The sequence below is a fragment of the Zootoca vivipara genome, chromosome 2 (assembly GCF_963506605.1).
Source record: "Zootoca vivipara chromosome 2, rZooViv1.1, whole genome shotgun sequence".
Classification (NCBI taxonomy): domain Eukaryota; kingdom Metazoa; phylum Chordata; class Lepidosauria; order Squamata; family Lacertidae; genus Zootoca; species Zootoca vivipara.
This window is the reverse complement of record NC_083277.1, coordinates 82,461,288-82,482,490: the sequence shown is the minus strand read 5'-3', so window position 1 is coordinate 82,482,490 and position 21,203 is coordinate 82,461,288. Positions and strand designations below refer to the sequence as shown.

General features: G+C 44.5%; 2 protein-coding genes across 2 annotated transcripts in view; both read left to right on the top strand.

Moving 5' to 3' along the window:
• Positions 1-9,114, top strand: part of CACNA1A (calcium voltage-gated channel subunit alpha1 A) — a 268,936-nt gene extending 259,822 nt beyond the window's left edge. The window contains exons 48-49 of the mRNA XM_060271756.1: positions 803-1,050; positions 8,332-9,114. Of these exons, the coding sequence (XP_060127739.1) occupies positions 803-1,050; positions 8,332-9,018 (935 nt within the window). The 3' untranslated portion in view covers positions 9,019-9,114. The remainder of the gene's footprint in view (positions 1-802; positions 1,051-8,331) is intronic.
• Positions 9,115-16,074: 6,960 nt separating this feature from the next.
• MAN2B1 (mannosidase alpha class 2B member 1) overlaps positions 16,075-21,203 on the top strand; it is a 30,022-nt gene continuing 24,893 nt past the window's right edge. The window contains exons 1-3 of the mRNA XM_035104885.2: positions 16,075-16,191; positions 18,897-18,999; positions 20,532-20,705. Coding sequence (XP_034960776.1) covers positions 16,075-16,191; positions 18,897-18,999; positions 20,532-20,705 — 394 coding nt within the window. The remainder of the gene's footprint in view (positions 16,192-18,896; positions 19,000-20,531; positions 20,706-21,203) is intronic.

The window sequence follows — 21,203 nt, the reverse complement described above, 5'->3', positions numbered from 1 at the left end:
CATTCTCCCTTTTTTTACAGATCAGTCCTTCCCCAAACTGTAGGTCATAAGACTGTGTATGGCATCCAGAAGCACTTTTGGAGCATTTTGTCAGCTGAGGGCCTCCTTTAAATTGAGGACTCACTGGAAATCAATTCAGATCCCTCTATGAAGGGACTCCTGCAAGCCAAAATAATTATGATGTGGGTGATCCATGAACTGGATCTCCACAGTTTAAGTGTTAATAACAGCAATAGGGGGGTTGTTCATATTGCAACTGCAGCACTAGGAGTGTGTGTGTGTGTGTGTGTGTGTGTGTGTGTGTGTAGATTACCGTAAACCCTTTAGCATTGTTTTTCTTATTAATATCAGCAAACTGAAATTTTGCTTGCCATACAGTGCAAAAGCTTAATTAATCTTGCCCCCCATGGGGCAAATAGCTTGGGAGGGACAATTTTAATGGCGGTGGCATGAGGTTGTTTTTTTAAGCCTTCCCAGTGCTGTAGTTCCCCCCCCCCCACTCCCCCTGCCCCACCCCTGGACACATGTTCCTTCAGGTTCACAACATCAGCCATGCAAAACGTTGCCTTCAGGATTTCCTTGTGGTTGCAAATTGCATTTGCAATTACCCACCCTGTTATTAGTTTCTGGATCTCTCTGGTGGAACTTTATGATCCTTTATGATCCTGGCTGGCCCAAGCAAGACCTATAAGTCCCTTGTTGCTTAGATGCCAGTGAAGGAGGGGGACATATGTTGACGTATACAGAATATTTCTAACTGAAACATTCAACCTTGAACTGCCTTCTTTCTTCTTACTGGCAGGGCTGGGCACGGACCTCAGCATGACCACACAGTCGGGTGACCTACCTCCCAAAGAAAGAGACCAAGAACGAGGCAGGCCAAAGGACCGGAAACACCACCACCATCACCATCACCACCACCATCACCACACATCTTCTGACAAAGAGCGGTACTCACAAGAGAGGCATGAATATAGCCGGCCTCGCTCCAGAGATCGACGTTGGTCTCGCTCACCCAGTGAGGGCCGAGACCACATGCCTCACAGGCAGGTGGGTGTGGCTTTCCATTCCATGCTGCGCCCCTAGGGATCGATCCAGGTGTGTCCAGTACGGAGAGAGTCTCTACTCTTAGGGAATCAAGCTCCAATTACCCACCCTGTTATTAATTTCTGGATCTCTCTGATGGAACTTTATGATCCTGACTGGCCCAAGCAAGACCTGTAGGTTCTATACATACAGTAGCTGCACATGAATGGACACCCCATGTATTGCTAAGGGACCATCACATTACTAACATAGTGCAGTGAGAATGCTGGGTGAGCATGCCTGCACTGAAGTGGCTGCACCATTGTAAGCACACTTCTGAATTTAACCAACATCAGAACTTGCAGAATCTGACCAAGTGTGATCTAGCTTAAGGTCACCAGACATCCCCATTTCCCGGAGACAGTCCTCAGATTTACAAATCAGTCCCCTGACAAAATCCATATACAGTATTTAGTAGGAAGTTGAAAAGTGTCCCCAGATTCATTGGAAAAAATCTGGTAACTTTAATCTAGCTCAGCATTTTGTCCAACAGCAGCCATCCAGATGTCTCTGAAAGTTTACGTGCAAAGTAGGAAGATGGTAGCCACCCTGTGTGATTTGTCTCCAGCATCTGGTACTCAGAGGTAAACTTCCTCTGAACATAGGGTTTCCATTTAGCTATCATAGCTATTGACAAATCCCCCATGCATTTGTCTAAGCCTTGTCTTTCTCCACATCAGTCGTGATTTTGTAAACTTTGAGAATCTCCACTATAGTATTTTTTTCTAAACTAAAAAGGCCCCCAAACCCATTTGCTTCCCCTTATAAGGAATGTGCTCCAACACCTAACTTGCCATTTTCTATCTGTTTTACATCTCTATGATCTTTTGACATGGGAGATCCTAACTCTTCCATACCATAGATTTAAATAATGGCATTGCAACATTTATTTTATTTTTATTCATTTCCTTTCCTAGTTATTCCTGGCATATAATCATGGCACATGGATGTTTTCTGTAAGCTTTCCACTATAGCTCCAAAATCTCTTTGCAAAGCAGTCACAGCCAATTCAACTCAATCAGCATGCATATCAGCAGTCAGATTGTTTTCTCTCCAGTGTACACAATTTAGGACTTATTTGTAATGAGTTTAATAAGCATTGTCCATTCACCCATTTTGAAGAGACCTTTTTTGAACTCTTCACCATCTGGGTTTTGTTGTTCTAAAACGAGAGAAGAAAAGACAATTAATCTAGTTTAAGTCTTTGGTATATCAGCAGAAGCTTCCATTGCTGAGATCCAGAAAAGATGGGTGTGGATGACGATCCCTTCTGGATCAACATTACAACTACATACAAGGGCTCATTTCCAGTAAATGGTGCAGAGGAAACTCCCTATTACATTCCCCCCCAAGTGATATCCTCCTTTCCTCCCATTTCAGGAATTGCTTCCTCAAAATATACCCTCGCTTCATACCTGTCCACCCTTCTTCACAGACACAGCAGGCACTTCACACACAGTCTTGTCTGATCCTGATCACCTATTGACTTACACACACACACACACACACACACACACACACACACACACACAATGTGTGTGCACGGACAGTATTGCCATGTCTGTGAAACCCATTTACAATATCCCTGAGGTATCACAACAGGAAACCACAAATTCCTGTGGCTTGGACAAGGCTGCTTGGGCCATGATCCTGCTAATTATACACATATCATGGACAGCATATTTCATGGCACTTATATAGAGAAAATGGGTGGAAAATTCTGTCACCTTTATTACTGGAGTACCTCCTCTGATCAAAATTAGAAAATTGAATAGTATAAAAAAAAATCAGTTCATTCAAGGCTGAGTTCATACCTAAGGACGTATGGTTTTGCAGGGTCTGGTTTTCACAGGGCTTAGTCTGGATTCATTCCATTGCAGTGTTTGTATGTCTACAGCTTTGGAACTGGAGCAATGCCAGGACTGCCAATCTAGTAGTGCAGTTAGGTACCTCCATATATTAATGCATGTTACCCCATCTCCATTCCAAATATATCCTGTAATGGGCCAAGAAAACAAAGGCTATCAAGCTCACAACTACATTCCTTATATATATTCATAGTGTGGAAGAAAAGCCAAAGAAATAATAAAGCCTACCACTTTAATTATAGAGCCCTAAAGGAGAATTGAACAACATAAGGGTAGAGCCCCAAGACAGGAGTTGTTCCCAGCTTTATGTGAACGGCATCAAAATTTTATTGGGTGAATGAGAATACAATTACTCGATGAGACTCTTTTAAAGGTCCTTTATTCCTTTGTTTTCCATTTATTCCCCCCACTGCTGCACGCCGCCCCCCGTTATCACACACAAAGTCATTTTCTTTGTTCCTATTTGTTTCCTTTGGACAATTTGGACGCTTTACTCGGGGTCTCCTGGCCAATCTGCCTTTATTTACATGTTTATTTCTGTATCCGTTGTGCTTGGCTCTGCTGTCACGGCGAGGGGCGGGCGCAGGTAAGATGGTTGGTGAGCAGAGAACAAAAATTCAAACCAATCCAGCGGATGGCCCTGCCTAGCTCGCTGGCCTATTTCTCCAGTGTCTGTGGTGTGACCCCTTTATTGTTACGCTGGTGGCACTGAACTCTCTGGGGTTTGTGAATCTGGAAAGTTTGGAATGAAGCTGCACCTGAAGAGACAGGCACACATGTAAGCTGTGCATGCCACATCCAAGCAAAACAAGAAAAAAGCGGAAATACATGCATAAACTGTAGACATGTGTGCATGCATGCAATGAACGCATATAGGACACAGAATATATGACAGGCATGTGGCCTTGCAGATGTCATTGAATGCTCAGCTCCCATCATCCCTGACCATGGGCCATGGTAGCTTAGGCTAATGGAAGCTGTTGTCTACCAATAGCTGGAAGGCTACATATTCCTCATCCCTGGTATATGGGAGAGGGATGCCCAAGGGTGTGACAAGACTGAGGTACTGATAGATTTTCTCCAGCAGAGGATCAGTCAAATAGCAGTTTCAGGAGATATTTAGATTGGAATGGTGAAGTGTTGGATCCCCTCCCCTAGTGTAATGGGCCCAAGCTATGTCCCTACAGCTGCTTATTTTTTAAAAGAAGCATCAGGATATACAGTCACAGATCTCCTGACCTAGTCCAGTTTAGCCCTAAAATTCCATCCTAAGAAATTTCAAATTATGCAGTAATATATTATTAATGCATATTACTGCATTAGGCATCTTCTCATAAAATTGACTTGATTTTCAGTAATGTATCCAGACTGCAAATTCTGGTTCTTCTGCGAAATTTAGTAAGTTACAAGGAAAAGAGGACACTAAAAGCATTATGTAGAAAATTGATTATGGAGTTTGAATGGGATAAGAAGCTATATTGGGAATGGAGATACAGTCTATGACCAGTGGGACCCCCTTGAATTGTCAACAGAAATTGCGCCTATGTTTTAAAAGTCTTCCTGCAGCTCTGAGGGATTCCTCTTGTACATCCCCAAAATAAGAAGTTGAGAATCAAAGGATTCTTGCAGAATACCTATGTTTGGTTCTAGAGATCTAGGTTCTGTGGCATGCAGCTGTGGTCTCTGTAGATGGTGGTCTTCAGCTACACAGACACATACCAAAATTAGACACAGACACATATGATACATACATACACACAAAGACACCCCACACAGATTTTGAGTCTTATGGCATACAAAAAGTTGTAAGAACAACTAATACTGAGAGATGCAGGGCATGCATGTGTGTTTTTAATACAAAAGGGTTTATATAAATTGTGTAAGTAAATATCCACAGCATACTAAAATACACAGTACAAGCATGGCATAACAAATAATATGCAGGTTTGTATGGCATACATAGGCATTCATAGATGCATGTATAGGGCAACATGATACAGAAAGTGATAATTCATTGAAATACTTACATGTGAAATTCCCGGCAATGTGGTTATGTACATATACATGCACACACGAGCACATTCAGACCATACAAAAACTTGCTTTGTAAACCTAGGATACCTTTCCTAATTATTATTCCTGTTTGGTTTGGTAGGCTTTTCCTTCCTGGTGCTACTTCAATTAGTCTCTCTGTCTTGGTTTCTTTCTCTCTCCCCCGCTCTCTCCCCTGGTCTTCTTCTGACCATGAATAATCAGCCCAAGAAAACTTTAGCATGGCAGGAACTTTCAAGTATCAAGCAGCATAGAGCTGCTTCAGTGGTTAGCAACACATTCTCCCTTAAAATATGTTTCCATATTAGATCGAGGTTAATTTAAAAAAAACCACCAGCAAGCAGTATTCTCTTCTATTTTAACTTGTCCTTCATATTTAACTCTCATGGGCTGGAGTTCTCTCAGACTTCTACAGTAAGGCCTTCTTCTTTTTTTTACTATGCCATGAACCATTATTGTCCTCCTGTCTGAACAGACCTCAAGACCACCTCCAGCTCCCCTTTGAGGTAAGTACTTCATTCTCTTCCTTTTTTTGAAAAAAAAGTATATATCCAGAGATAACTTTCAACAACAATGGACAACCTCTCAGCTCTTTGAGATGCAGTCTCCCCTTCTTCAGATTTATTCAATCTTCTTAGGTCTATAGGTTTCCAGTTCAGCCTAGATTCTTCTCAAAGAGTATTCACAACTGCTCACCTAAGACAGATTAGTTTATACATCTAATTGGGCCTTCTTCATTTATCTCAGATTCTTGTCACCTTTCACCAGGCTTTATGTAAATTGCAATGCCTGCACATCTGGGTTTTGGTAATGTTCAGATCTCTCTTAAAGAAACTTCCAGAGTTCCTGCTTGGATAATGTGATATAGTCTTGTGACACTGTCCTGCTGCACTTGAAGAGCAGCTTTTACCACGCTCCACCTTTTGAAGAGTGACTGCTGACTGGCTCACAGATTCACAGCTATAGAGCTATTTCCTTTTCATTGCTGGCATAGAGTGGCTGGTCACTTGAACGATGCCACAGAAGCCTCTTCTCACAACTTTCTACCCAGGGCGACCACATTGCAGGTTTTTCAGGAGCCTCTCTCCAGCATTCTAGTTCTATAAGGCTGAACTCAAGCTAGATTTCCACTACTCTCAAACTACTCTTCTGAAGTTCTCTTGTCCTAATTGGCTGATCGCAGATGCAAAATGATTTCATTTGAATGACCAACTTGGCTTCATCCTCCTGGGTGATTTACAGAGTCTATGTGTACACATCTATCACATTTTAGCATCGACAGCTGGAGTTTAGGGGCCTTATTATCCTGTTGAGGGCCATCCAAGTGGCATCTTTTATCACCAGAGAGGTGCCAACTCCCATGAAGGAAACAGCTGCCTCTGCATGTGTGGGTACACCATTGTCTTTTCACTTTTTGTTGGTTCGGCCAATACTAGACACTATCAGATGCTTCTCATAGCAATAACACTGAACCATTCAACCATGTTATAGCACTTTTTAAAAAATCACACAAAGTTTGCTTTCTGAGTGTGCTTTATCTGAGGAGACCCATCACAATGAGTTCATCCTCTTTGAAGGAAACTGATAAAAAAATTTGCTTACAGGGAAAGTGACAACAGGAAGGGTAGAAGCAACGTACCAATGGATACCTAATGATAGCAGCAACAAAAATAAAAGACTCGACCTGATTCAAGTAACTTGTTGCACTAGTGGAAGCCAGTGCAACAATTCCCACTATACCCTGGTACCCAGCTTACCCATTTCCATTCTCTTGACAGTGAGGGAAGTACAGTATCAGTATTATCAACACACACCTCCCCAGTCACTTGCCATGGAACAAAGCCCTTATCCAATCCCTCTCTTTCATTATCTTGCCCATCTGTCTGATCTGCAGTCCTTTTAATAAAAATATGTACTTTTTGAAGTTCATTCAGTAGTTCTCTCTTTCTGGCTGCTATAGCACAAGACTTAATGGGGGTGGGAGGTTACACACAAGTTTTACATCTGTTACTAAAACAATCTAATGTGAAATATACAGTGCTCAGAATGCATATTTTTCCGTATTTCTTCATATTAACAAGATGCATTTGTGGAACAAATAGTATGACATAACTCATAAAAACTCATTTGAGCTTAACAGTCCAAAGAGTAAGAATTCGTGAAGTAAGACAATTAGTAAGACATGAGCCCTTCAGCTTCACAACTGGAGTAAACTGCTCAGTACCGGCAATATAATAAAGGAGGTTGCCCAGGATCTAGTGGTCTCGGTCTTGTACATTTAGGGTTTTGTTTTGCTTTGTTGCTGTTTTCCACATGTTACTCAAGTAGGGTTAAGGACTGGGTGGAGCTTTGGTCTGTTGTACTGCAATCCATCAGGCAATCTGGTCAAGGAGGCCACTTTAACTGTATGTGGGTGGAGGAGTTATAATCCATAAATAATGTAGAGTTCAGTGTACACAAAGTGGGAAACTGCCTCTGAGATGAACTCTCATTCGGTCCAGGGCTCCACCAGACTGGGGAGCCCACACTGTTGCCTACCTGCCTAAACTGAGAACATGCACGCACAGGCCGTTACACCAAGAGCTCAAACATTTCACAGGTACACAACAGCCTCCCTCAAGAGTTCGGCTCTGTTCCAAACTTTTCCAGACCCAGTGCTCTCCCTCACCTTTCCTTGCTAGATTCCCACTTCCACCCCCTCACTCTGTCCCAACCTCCTCCTTCCTTTTTCAACTCCAGATATTTTTCTTTTCTATTTTCCCCTCCTAACCACTTTGATAACATGCAATATGACCCGTGCTTTGCAAAATCAATCCTGCCCCGCCTCTCTCCTTCAGTTTTTGTTTTCTTAAATAAATTGACCATTACCCCCCTTTTTTTCTCCTTCCCCTCCCTACCCCTGCAAAAAAAGAAACCGTGCAAGTAATTTTTAAAGCTTTTTGCTGCTTTTTAAACCCTGGAACTTATAAAAACTCCATTTCTCATTTCTCTTTCTGCTTTTGTTTTGTGTTGGATCCTCCCCCCTCCTATTATTATTATTATTATTATTATTATTATTATTATTATTATTATTATTACCTTTCTTCGTTGTCCCCCTTGCCCTCCTCTCCCTCCCCCCTGATGTGGCTGTTGCTTTAATTATTTTCTCCGCCGAATTATTTTCGTTCCCTTGCCTCCTCCATCCCCACCCCCTTCCTCTTGCCAACTTTGTCCATGTCTGTGTCACCTTCACTCCTGCCCCGCCACTTTTCCTCGTGTCTCTTCTTGGTTGATTTTCCTTGTATATTTTTTCTTTTTGATTTCCTTTGTTTCGATTTTCGTGTAGGGCAGTAGTTCCGTAAGTGGGAGTCCGGTCCTCTCAACGTCTGGCACCAGCACCCCGAGGCGAGGACGCCGCCAGCTCCCACAGACCCCTTCTACACCCCGGCCACATATCTCCTACTCCCCCGTGGTCCGTAAGGCCGTCAACACGGGGCCCCAGCAGCAGCAGCAGCAGCAGCCGTCGTCCGTGCACTCGGGCCGGATCTCCAGCCCAGCCCCGAGGCGCTACCCGTCGCTGCCCGCCGAGCACCACGTCTCCGAGCGTCGCAGCAGGTCTCCGGCTATGGAGCGGCACACGGTCCCGCCGCGGAACGACTCGCCGCGGGCCTACCGACACGCCAGCAGCCGCTGGTCGGCCCCGCACGTCTCCGAGCCGCACCCGGGGCCGCCCCGGCACGGCAGCGGCTACTACCGGAGTCCGGACTACGCGGGCCCCGGCGGCGAGGAAGCCTTCCCCTATGAGACAATGCAGCGGGAGCAGCAGCAGCAGCAGCACGGGAGCAGCTCAGGACGTTCGCCCAGAACTTCCCGGGTGGGCAGCGGCTCGTCCCCTCTCTCCCCCTCCAGGCATGGGCGGCGGCTCCCCAATGGGTACTATCACTCGCATGGACCAGCCAAGTCGCGTGGGACAGGATCACGCAAAGGACTGCACGAACCTTATAGCGAAACCGATGAGGACGACTGCTGCTAACCGAGAAGTGGTTTCACCTTAAACACATGCGCGCCCGCGCAAAACACACGAAACACACACACCCGAGAGGGATGGCATTCCCGGTTGGGGGAGGGGGGAGGGGAGCTGTGAGGGGAGGGGGAGAGAGAGAGCGCTTGAGGAAAGAAGGATGGATGGATGGATGGATGAATAGCCGCGAACTCAACTGATTTGGGGAAGGCATCCCGGAAGAGAACCCTGCAAACGTGGGCAAGGGAAAGAAACTTTTTATCTTTTGTTGGGGGGGGGCTTGGGGAGGGGGGGACAAGGGTTTGGGGGTTGGGGGGGAGGCTAGGGAAGAGAGGGTCTGGGAGATCAGAGCATGTTTATCTTTTACAGATCAAGTCGTGTGTGGTGATTTGAGGGTGGGAGGGGGGGACGTTACTCAGAATTTACAAAAGAAAATGCACTCAGGTGTGGGGAAATTGTGCAGTCCATGAGCCCCACGCTACAGCTAACTATGCCTCTGAGAAACGAGACCAGAAGGCACTTTACCTTAGGGATGGGTGGGAGCAACAGGAAGGAGTCTGTCAACCTCAGCAAAGACGTTTTGGAAAAGTTTAAGAAACAAAAACCTTTTAAAAAACGTAAAACGAAGCAAAAAGACAAAAAATATTTTTCTGGCCTTCTATTGATGAGTTTTATCATCTCAGTTTACCTGGTTAACTTAAAAAAAAAGTTTTAAAAAAGTTTGTGGCCTGACCTTTTAAGAGGGACACACGCACGCAAACACACACACACACACACACACACACACACCCAACACACAAACACACACAAACAAACAAACAAACAAACAAAAGGAGTGCTTGCTGGTTATACCAAACCCTAATATTACTGCCTGCAGAGATAAAAAAAAACGAAATAATAAAACTAAACAGAAAAAAACAAAAAAGGACAAAAACAATTGATAAAAAATGAAGCATTTTCTTCTGACATTTTGGTCCTGCTTGAAAAATAAGAAAAAGAAATGACATCAAAAATTACTAATTCCTCAGCTTCTTTATTTCTTTTTTCCTACTTTGTTTGAAAAAAAAAAGTTGAAAAAAACCTGTGGGATTGGGACTGTGAAATATTGCATGAAACAAAGTAAAAAGACAAATGATGAAAAATTTTAAAAATCCTTAAAAAAAAACAAAAATATTAAAAAAATGAATTTTTAATTGAAATGTGCTTTATTGTTAGTTTCCTCATACTTTGCTCTCTTCCTCCCTCCTTCCCTTTCACCTTTTTCACTTATAATGCTACATTAAGCAAAATGTACAGTACAGCTATGAGAAGTATTGGTTGCTGACAGACACCTAGTTGGTTGTCTGTATATTTTTATACCATACCTGAGGCCCCTGTAGTCAACATCTGGAGTGATATGCTGAAAGCACCAGAGAATGAAGCCCTTTGTCTTCTTCTCTCTTCATCACTGACCCAGCTGCTAGGCACATCACAAGGATTGGTAGATGAAATTCGCTATTGAATATATAATGAAGGTGTTGTATGGCCTCCAAACTTATTGCCTCATTATAACACTGTCTATCAATATTAGAGTAATGTCAGGGCCAAAAATGCATGTTTACATGTACATTCATATAAGAGTGGTTCTCAGGGTCATTTGATACATATCTAGAAACATTCTTATGGACTGTATTTGAGGCTATTTCAGCAGTTACTCCCCAACTAAAAATTGGCGCGCACACACACAAAAACTGATTATCACTAACAACTTCTTTGTAACAGAAGAGAAAGCTACTACACTGAAAGACCAGCTGGTGTACAGCAGCTGTGACTGAAACACTCAAGAATAGCATTACTACTAGAGACAATTGTGGTCACAGGTCTAGCCCTGTATCTGAATTCAGGCAAATCCCACATGCAGGTCAGCATCTTGATCCCCTACAGCTTTAATACCCCCAACTCTAGCAACAAAGCTTTTGAAAAAAGAATCACAGGGGCCCATTGAGCACAATCCAAAGGCAAGATCCCTTGTAGGTAAAACATACACGCTAAAGATTCAACCAGCTAATCTCAAATATAATGCACCACAATGGAACGTTTTTATCTATGCCAGAAAAGCCTATCCTATCAAGAAAGAGATTATTTTAAAAATAATATAACACTTCCTCAACACTGATGGACCCTTGAGTAATGTCTGCTAGTTCAGCAAAGTACAAATGGAGTTTGCGATAAAAATTTGGCTTACCGTTCTGCAATGCAGCAGAGCTTAGTTAACACTGTTGATCAGCGCTGTGTAAGGATCTGTCTTGGGACCAGCCGTGCCTTCAGAACTAGCTGCATGTTCTCTCCATTGCTTGTAAAAGTGGAAGGCTAGAACATGCAAGAGACTCCTGTGTTGCTCAACTCATGAGCAATTAGTAACTAGTCTCTGCATGAGCAGCATGACAGCCTGCACCAATGGGGCTTTCCAAATGCTTCCTCATGATCTGGAGCCCCAATCACATGAGTGCAGATTGCTGCTTGTGTTGTTTGTGTGAAGATTGGGAGTGGGACTATTCAGCATACCCCTGCTCCTGTGTTGTCCAGGTTTCAGGACTTGGAGAGCTCATGGGCAAGAACTCTTCCATGGTCCCCAGTTCCTTAGTAATTATACCACCCCCATCTCAATTAGCACCAGCTTCTGCTGCTCTTCTTTCTTGGCATTGCTGCCACCTGCTTGCTTGCCAGGTCAAAAGCCAACAAGTTAGCAAGCAATCTATTGTTTTGCCTCACTACTGCTTTCATCTGGGTGAGAATGAGAAGTGGGCCAGGCTGCAATGGTGAATAGGAGAAGAGGTGCAGGAGCCTGGCTGGGGGGTGGGCCCTTGGCAGATACTTGACCATGCTGACCATGGACACCAGTGTTAAGCAAAATGTGGGTGGTATATTCTGAATAAAGTTAGAATGGCAGGAAGAACTAATGTGAGTATTCTCTGGGGACAGCTCACATTATTCTGCAGACATTGATCTAAGGACTAGAAGGGAATTTTGCTACACCACCCAACTTCCTCATGGATGTTCAGGTTCTATAATGAAGTCTCCAAGGAGCTGTCAACCAGGGTGTTAAATTTTAAAAAGCAAGATATGTCACTAAGGTATGTCATCTCACACACATTCACTTATATTTCCATTAAGAATGTGAATAAAATGTTTATCATTCCTTGATTTAAAATATAGGGATGCTGGCTAGATTAAGTTGCTTCAAGGACCAAATCTGGTGTGCAGGGGACCAAGTGGCAATCCCTGGATTCTAGCAGTGCTTTAAGATGCTGTCAGTTTGGCACCTGTAGGTGTGTTAATATGGGAGCAAGGAGAGATGGCCATGGGCTCCTGATGTTCATGGAAGAAGCCAGTAACACCGCAAATAATGGCCACTAGTGGGGCTGCCTTTGACATAGGCTGGAATGAACAAAGCCCAACTTAAGAGTTGGCAATAAGGGCAGTGTGTCTACATTTCCTTGCATAGCATTTGCATACCTTTCATTTGAAAGGTTTTATATGAGGGTAATAAGCCCCACGGCCCGTACAGCTTCCGGGTCATATGGCCAGCATGACTAAGCCACTTCTGGTGAACCAGAGCAGTGCACGGAAACACCATTTACCTTCCCACTTGGAGCGGTACCTATTTATCTACTTGCACTGCGTGCTTTCAAACTGCTAGGTTGGCAGGAGCAGGGACCGAGCAACAGGAGCTCACCCCGTCGCGGGGATTCGAACCATCGACCTTCTGATCAGCAAGCCCTAGGCTCTGTGGTTTAACCCATAGTGCCACCCGCATCCCACAAACTTGCTTTACAAGGCCTTAATTGACCATATTTCAGCACTAACAGTTTACCTAAAGCTGGAGTGAAGCCATAAACTATGGCAATTGCGTAGCAACGACATACCGGTACATTGTTCACTGCATATCCACCTCATCAGTCACCCTATTACTAGTCAAGCACCTGGGAAAACTGTTCAGTCTGGGAGCCTGGACATATGTTTCTGCATTCAAATGTGCAGTTCTGTCATTTAAAAAGGTAAGTTTCAGCATCAGTTGCCACATGGTGAGTCAACAGAGATCACTGCCCTCTCTACCAATGCAGGTTGTTGTTGGCATCCATCTATCTTGAGAGACAATGGAATGTGCCTCCAGGGGTGAAGTCTGCAGATACTGGTAACTCGTAACTGCTGCCTCCCGCGTTGTTTCTGCTGAATGACCAGCACTGAAGTGACCTCTTTGGTGCAAGCCTGAGCTGTGCATATGGAGGTCCTGGGCCAGCCAGACAATAAGACCTCACTCTCAGCCTCACTGATGTGGTCTAAAAGAAACCAGAGAAATACATTTGGCACAAGCTTGGCTGCAGGAGTTGCTGAAATGTGATGTACAAGATGCCATCCAACCATCTTAGGGAGTCCACGGATTTGTGTAGGATTTATTCCTTAGCCATTTCTTCTCCCAAAGATGTCCCACAAGGCAGTGGGTATGGATTTTTTCCTTGGGGTTTACCCCTGAAGCCTTTATCATGAATGAGTATAGCCACAAGGTATCAGAGGTTTAGGATCAGAGTTTTCCTTCTCCTAGATGGGCTATCTTCACAGGTACATGAGCCCCTCCCCCCCTCCTCATTTCCTTCTACAGCGTGTGCAGTAACTGCCTTCTGGACTCTTGGACCCACTGTTGATCTCATCCGCTTGATCTGCCAGAGCCTGTCTTTGCATGCGGGGGAAGTTCCTAACTCACTGAAGGTTTGAAACCCATCAGCTTCCCTCACCTGGTTTAGCCAGTCAATCAGAGCCATTTCCTGGGATATGGCTGCTGTCACATGCTGACAGATTCTGTGAAGCTACCCAGAAAATAAAGGCCAAGCTGGTAGCAGAGACAAAGCTCCATTGCTTGGTAACTCAGCAGAAAAAGAAGATGCTAGCAGTCTGGATGTGCAAGTTCACTCTTCCAAAGAGGTAACGTGGTGTGCTGGCTGTCCCCAGAATACTTGTCGTCAGCATCATCTGATGCTTGGATGAAAAACAAAAAAGAAACTGTCAAGCCTAGCCAAAAAGACACCTCTTAAAACCTACATCCTACATCCATTACCTACTAAAAACAAGAGAGAGTGACATCTTAGAACTGGTACAGATGTAAACACTGTGGCTGCAATCCTATGGGAATATAGCTCATTAAACTCAGCATAACTTACTTCTGCATAGTCATGCATAGGATTGAGATGTATGCGTTCGTGTTGCTGTAAACAACCTGGATAGAACCTGTATCCTGTTAGCTGTATGTAGGTTGCCTGGGAAACTGAGGATACCAAAGGAAAAATATTAAAGATGTTTAACATGAACTTGGGCTCCCACCCCCTTTTTATAGGAAAGAGGATTTAAGTCTTTTAACATCTACTGTATCAGCAAAAACCCATCCCCAAGAATATCCCTATTTCCTCCTGATGGGTGGGAAAGCAATATATCATTCTCTTCCCATATAATCCACAAAAGAGCCTTCCAACCACATTCCACACACACACACCCCAGAAAACCCCACTATACTAAGAGACTAAATAACAACACTGGGCTACACTGAAGGTTTGTCATACACTACTGTCTCACAACAGCAGCACACATCCAGCAATATTACTACAGCAGTATTGAGTTTCTCTGCAGGGCTAATGCAACCCACACTTCCTCAACCACAAAGCAAGTCATTCACTGCAATACAGATATACTAATAACATGGGGCAGGGCTTACATTTGCATTGGCAGGTTCAATTTAAAAGATGTATATGTTGTTATCAGTAGGCTGGAGATGGAGACCCTTTTAATGCTTGAGGCCCCCTTCTAATTCTTGGAATAGCCAGGCCCACAAAGGTCATTAAGGGACCAAAGGGGATGACTCTGTTCCAGAGGACAGATGGGTTGGCCTCTCTCCCTTGGCAATGATGAGACCAAGAGGAAAAGCAGCAAGCTTTGCAGTTTTACGTTTCCTACTTTCTGCACTTATAACTTATATGCAGAATTCATCATGCGAAAGGCTGGACTGGATGGATCCCAAACCGGAATTAAGATTGCCGGACGAAATATCAACAAACTCAGATATGCAGATGACACAACCTTGATGGCAGAATGTGAGGAGGAATTAAAGAAACTTTTAATGAGGGTGAAAGAGGAGAGCGCAAAATATGGTCTGAAGCTCAACATCAAAAAAACTAAGATCATGGCCACTGGTCCCATTACCTCCTGGCAAATAGAAGGGGAAGAAATGGAGGCAGTGAGAGATTTTACTTTATTGGGTTCCGTGATCACTGCAGATGGTGACAGCAGTCACGAAATTAAAAGACGTGTGCTTCTTGGGAGAAAAGCAATGACAAACCTAGACAGCATCTTAAAAAGCAGAGACATCACCTTGCCGACAAAGGTCCGTATAGTTAAATCTATGGTTTTCCCAGTAGTGATGTATGGAAGTGAGAGCTGAACCATAAAGAAGGCTGATCGCCAAAGAATTGATGCTTTTGAATTATGGTGCTGGAGGAGACTCTTGAGACTGCAAGAAGATCAAACCTATCCATCCTGAATGAAATCAGCTCCGAGTGCTCACTGGAAGGACAGATCGTGAAGCTGAGGCTCCAATACTTTGGCCACCTCATGAGAAGAGAAGACTCCCTGGAAAAGACCCTGATGCTGGGAAAGATTGAGGGCACTAGGAGAAGGGGACGACAGAGGACGAGATGGTTGGACAGTGTTCTTGAAGCCACGAACATGAGTTTGACCAAACTGCGGGAGGCAGTGGAAGACCGGAGTGCCTGGCGTGCTATGGTCCATGGGGTCACGAAGAGTCGGACACGACTAAACGGCTAAACAACATTTTCTGCACTCGACAAAACAGGCGCTCAATTAATAGTCACCGCCCACTCTTCCCAGCCAGCCAATTGCAAGGGTTCCGTGAGCCTCGCGCAAAGTTAATTGAATGAGTTTCAAAGCAGCGCCGCCCACCAATCGCTTTCGTCTCCCCCCCACCCACGGAAGGCGTGGCTTGCCCGGAACCCTGCTCTAGTTGTCATGTGAGTGGCTGGTCACATGACCGCCTCTCTGGCAACTGCTGCAGGAGCTTCAGCTATGGGGCTCCGCTCGGGTTTGGGGTTCTTGATAGGGGCAGCGCTGGTGGCGGCAGCTGCGGCGACATGCGGATATCAGGTAAGGCGGTCTACGTCTGCACGGGTGTTATGGGGAAAGCTAGGGTGTCCCACTAAATTCTGGGATCTGGCGCCGAAGGATGGAGAAGGCTGTGCTGAAGGCTGAGGGGCGCGGCGGTCTAGGAAGTGCCTATATGGAGAGAGTGGGATTCGTGAGGTCTAAATAAAAAGGGAGGTCGTACGGTGTGAGGGAACGGAGAGGATCCTCCGTTTAGGTTGCTCAAGAAAAAGATCGTGAAGAATTACTAAAGAATTTTATATGGTATTCTGCAGGAGTGCAGCAGTAGGGATTTATTTCAACCCAGGGTCCTTTTTGTAATCCATTGGGCAGGAAAACTGAGCAAAATTAGCAAGGTGACCTGCTATGAATAGGGCTAGGCCATTACTTAACTGAAAAGAGGAAGCCTGGAGGATTCTGTAAAGAAAAACCCTTCGAGAAAGGAAGCACACTGACTGGGGACTCAAGACTATGTGTATAGCTTCGTCATTCGTCTTAATTCGTCTGAAATAACTATATCTACTGTATATTTAGCTTCCACAGCTGCACTCCCTATAAGGATGAGCTGAAAGGAAGAGAGTTCCACTCTGCAAGTTAGGCACGAGTGGATGGTAAGAGGTAGTTGTTGAGGCCGCTCAGGCCGGAATACTCTAAAGGAGGAACCTGAGAAAGGGGGTGGGTTGTAGTCACGAGAAAATTGTCATGTGCACAAAGGAAATGGGGGTGGGAGGTGTGGCCAAATTGGGAAGATTCAGCTACAGAAGAGAGACTTTTTGCATCTGGGACTGCCCACACAGTTCAGGTTTTAGTTTTGGTGCAGGGCTGGAGGCTAAGAACACAAGATTTGCCCCACTAGACCACATCAAGGTCTATCTGTTCCTAATATTAACCACCTATATACTTTTGATCCTGAATATCCAGTATTCTGATGCATCTCAGTTTCATTGAGCTAATTTAGGTGTAGCTGATACTGTGCTTTGCAGATGCTGTTGGGCTACAGTTCCCACCATCACTGGCCATTGGTCATGCTAACTGGCACTGATGGAAGTTGGGAGTTCAACACCTTCTGGAGGACACCATGTTTGCTGCCCCTTGATTTATTTCAAAGCTATGTAGGCTAGTGGCCATAATCATATTCAGTGTTGGTTAATTCCATAGGCAGTGTGACTGAGAACCACCTTCAGCTTTCCACTGCTGTCCCCAAGGTTGTTTGGATGGAATCTGCTAATCCATTCTGCCTTTCCACAACTGCAAATCTCCCAGAGAACTGATTATTCTTATTGCGTAAACACTGATGTTTTTGAGAGATGGGTTGAGAGCGTGGGCAGATTAGGGATTCAAGGCAGAGCACTCTGGAAAGCTGATTCAATGTTTGTTATCAGCCATTTCCCAATTAGTTATGTCCTTCATGTTTGATTTGCTACCTGACTTCCCTATCTACTTAATGTTGTTCCCTGGGCAATTCTCAATCTGAATACTGAGCAAACTTAAGTCAAGGTAAAATCTCCTTCCTGTCCCTCAGTTCTGGGAAATGGCTTCACTGAAGGTCGCATACTTATCTTTGCACTCCTGATGCTCCTCTGTTAGTAAATTCTGTGCTCATGCACATCCCCACACTGGCAGCACAAATGGGCAGCTTCACATAGGCAAGGTACAATAAACGGAGATCAAATGCCAAGGTCAGATTGCTTACAAGGAGCAAGGTCTACTCTTGGAGTAGTTAAATCCAGACAACCTGTGAGACATATAACACCTGAAAGCTGTAAACTGTTTGTTTGCCAGTGCAGCACAGCAGAAACATTCTAACTATTAATCTGAATGTCCTCACTTTGAGGTTTCTACCCTTGCCTTGAGCAGCATCTTTTGACCCTCCAACCAGAGCTCTGCATTTTACATGGAAGAGAGTTCTGTTAGTGCAAAGATTAGTGCTAGTATGTACAATGGAGTTTCCCCAGATCTGCTCTGGAGAGTGGGGGAAACCGGGGCAGACTTATGGAGCATGCAAGGGGGAAAACATTCCACCACACAGGGGAAAATCCTAGCTCTGACAGAACATTATGCTTAGCTCTACACTGAATACAACCCTAAGCATTTTTGGCATCAGGGTTGTCTCATCCCAAACTTTCAATAGATAATATATCTTTATTGTGCCTTTAATTTTCATGAATAACCTTTGATTTCTGCTGTGTTACTTTAAGTGCTTCTAATGTGTTTTTTTTGGGAAGTGTTTCTCTTTTTTATCAACTGATTGTATACTTCATTGTTAGCTGCCTTCAAGCCTTGTGCTAAAATGTGAGTTAGATTTTTGTAATAAATAAAATCAGTGATAGAACATTGTAGACCTCATTATCTGCTGTTCTGAAATCTTCTGAATTGTGCTTCTCTACAAGCAGCAAGGAATTCTGGATCCCAGCTATTGTAAGCAAAGGGTTTATATTTCAGTAGAAAAATTACTGTACCACTGATACTGTGTGCAAAATGTTTAGTTACCAATAGTATTAGCCAGTAGCGCTTCCCAGTGCTGTAGCTAGCAGGAATTGTTTCTGCCTCCTTCACAGTTATACTGAGTTATACTACCTGTTTAGATGACTGCTGCTTTCCTGTGGCAGATTTTGAGGTGTGTGTTGTGTATAATTTGTCTCTCCTGGCTCAGAAATGCACTCACTCTCTCTTTCTTTTTCTCTTTCTCTTTCTCTTTCTTCTTTTAGTCCTGCCCAGTGACAAAGCCCGAGATGCTCAATGTTCACCTTATCCCACACACACATGATGATGTGGGCTGGTTGAAGACTGTAGATCAGTATTTCTTCGGAGGTGAGTTGAAACTGTGAAGTAAGCTTGTAAGCCAGGCTTCCCCAAACTACGGCCCTCCAGATGTTTTGGCCTACAACTCCCATGATTCCTAGCTAACAGGACCGGTGGTCAGGGATGATGGGAATTGTAGTCCAAAACATCTGGAGGGCCGAAGTTTGGGGATGCCTGTTGTAAGCAGTCTCACAGCTGCTTACAGAGCCCTTCTCTGAGTTTAGTGTTGAGTCTATGAAACTTGGCTCTAGGCATAGTAGACCAGTGTGGACATGTTTGGATTGCTTTCCCTCCTTGAAACGGGGGGTCAATCCACAGGGCTGGGCTTCCTCGCCTTTTGACTGACTGGGCTGTGTTGAGGGAATGATGCCCTAGTGGAGCAAAACCTTGTATCTCATTTCCAACAGACAATTGCAACAATCCTTAGTGTTTATATATGCCGTAAAAGGCGTTTTAAATATATTTTCACAAGGTGTGAAAAATGCATGCAGAACTTGCTTAAAGCTCAGTAACCTTTGCAACAGTTCTCTAAGGTGCACACATATTATTCACTCCATGTTAGAAATGAGGGTTGATGTAAAGAGATACAGTGGTACCTCGGTTTACGAACTTAATCCGTTCATAAACCAAAACCATTCTTAAACCGAGGCGCACTTTCCCTAATGAAGCCTCCCTCCACCGGTGCCCTTCCACCGTTCGGATTCCGTTCTTAGACCGAGGTCAAGTTTACAAACCGAGACTTGTGGCGTTTGTAAACCGAATAGTTCGTAAACAGGGCCATTCTTAAACCAAGGTACTACTGTAGTACCTTTTCTTAACCATAGTTCATAGCTGAGGTAATTTTTTTAATCGGGGGCTTCTTGGTCTACATTTCATCATTGTGTTAGACCTGCTGGGTCTGAGCTGTAAATTGCTGTTCAAGTATGGAATTATTCAGCTTCTCTTTTGAACAAGAAGTCCATATGCCGTTTTCCACTGCCTCTGAGAAGAACCCACTGGGAGATAAGCCTTAGTGCTTTCTACGTCAACATCCTGTTCTGAAGGCGGCAGGTTGGTGGGTGGATTTTGCATGTTTCCTTTCAAGGCCAGAACAGTGCCACTGTGGAAATGTCATGAGCCCTCTATCAGCATCTCGCACAATGAAGAGGAGACTCCCCAGGGTGGGTTTATACTGTACTGTTTTATGAATTGCAGATATCTTTGACTGAGCGATGACAGGATATTTGTTTTTCCCATTTGTATGGTGCCACATAATGTGAAGTTCTCTGCAGGGATGTACGGTACAAAAACAAACACAAACACTAAATGGGGAGTTACATAAATATAACAAAAAATAACATACCACAGACATAAAATTAAAACAGAGGCCTGGATTTATTTAAATATGGACTAATTTATTTAAATATGAGATTCTGCCCTTGGTTGTCTTCTTCAGGGGGGACTTTCTCCCATCTAGCCAATGCCTGGAGACTTTTTGGTCTAGGCATGAGCTATCCGATTTCTCCTCACCTTCTCCCCATCCCTTGTCCGTTGCCTTGCAGTCCGCAACGACATCCAGCATGCTGGGGTGCAGTACATCTTGGACTCCGTCATCCCACAGCTACTGGCTGACCCCAGCAAGCGTTTCATCTACGTGGAAGTGGCCTTCTTTGCCCGCTGGTGGGGACTGCAGACTGAAGCCATGCGCCAGGCCGTGCAGCAGCTTGTTGCGGAGGGTAAGTATGATGGGCAGAGTGGGGCTCTTGTCTCTGTTTCCCACCTGGCTTCTCTGTGCGCATAAGGAAGACAGGGAGCTCTTTGTCTCTGGGGGTGGGGGTGCTTTCCTGAGGGAGAGTGGCGAGCAGGGGGCCAACTAGTTACTGTTTTATTGGTTCCATTTGTGAATCACTTCCCATGAAATGTCTCAGAGAGGTTAACAAGGAAAAAAACCATACATAAATGTTTTTGGATTGCCAAGGCAGCAGAGCCAGCTCAAAAGTCTTGCTGCAACTGAGGAAATGAAGGGTGTGGCACTGCTTTCACTTGGCATAACCCAGAGAGCGCTCTCTCTCTCTGCCCCGCATCTGTGGAAAAACATGCAGATACAGCTTCTCCTGCTCCGCTGTTCCTCTCACTCCCTCTCCCATCTACTGTGGGGCGAAAGCAGTGCCCTGCTTTCTCCAGTAGGCTGAAGTGGGAGGGAGCAAGGTAGCAAAAGCCACACGAGGGGAGCC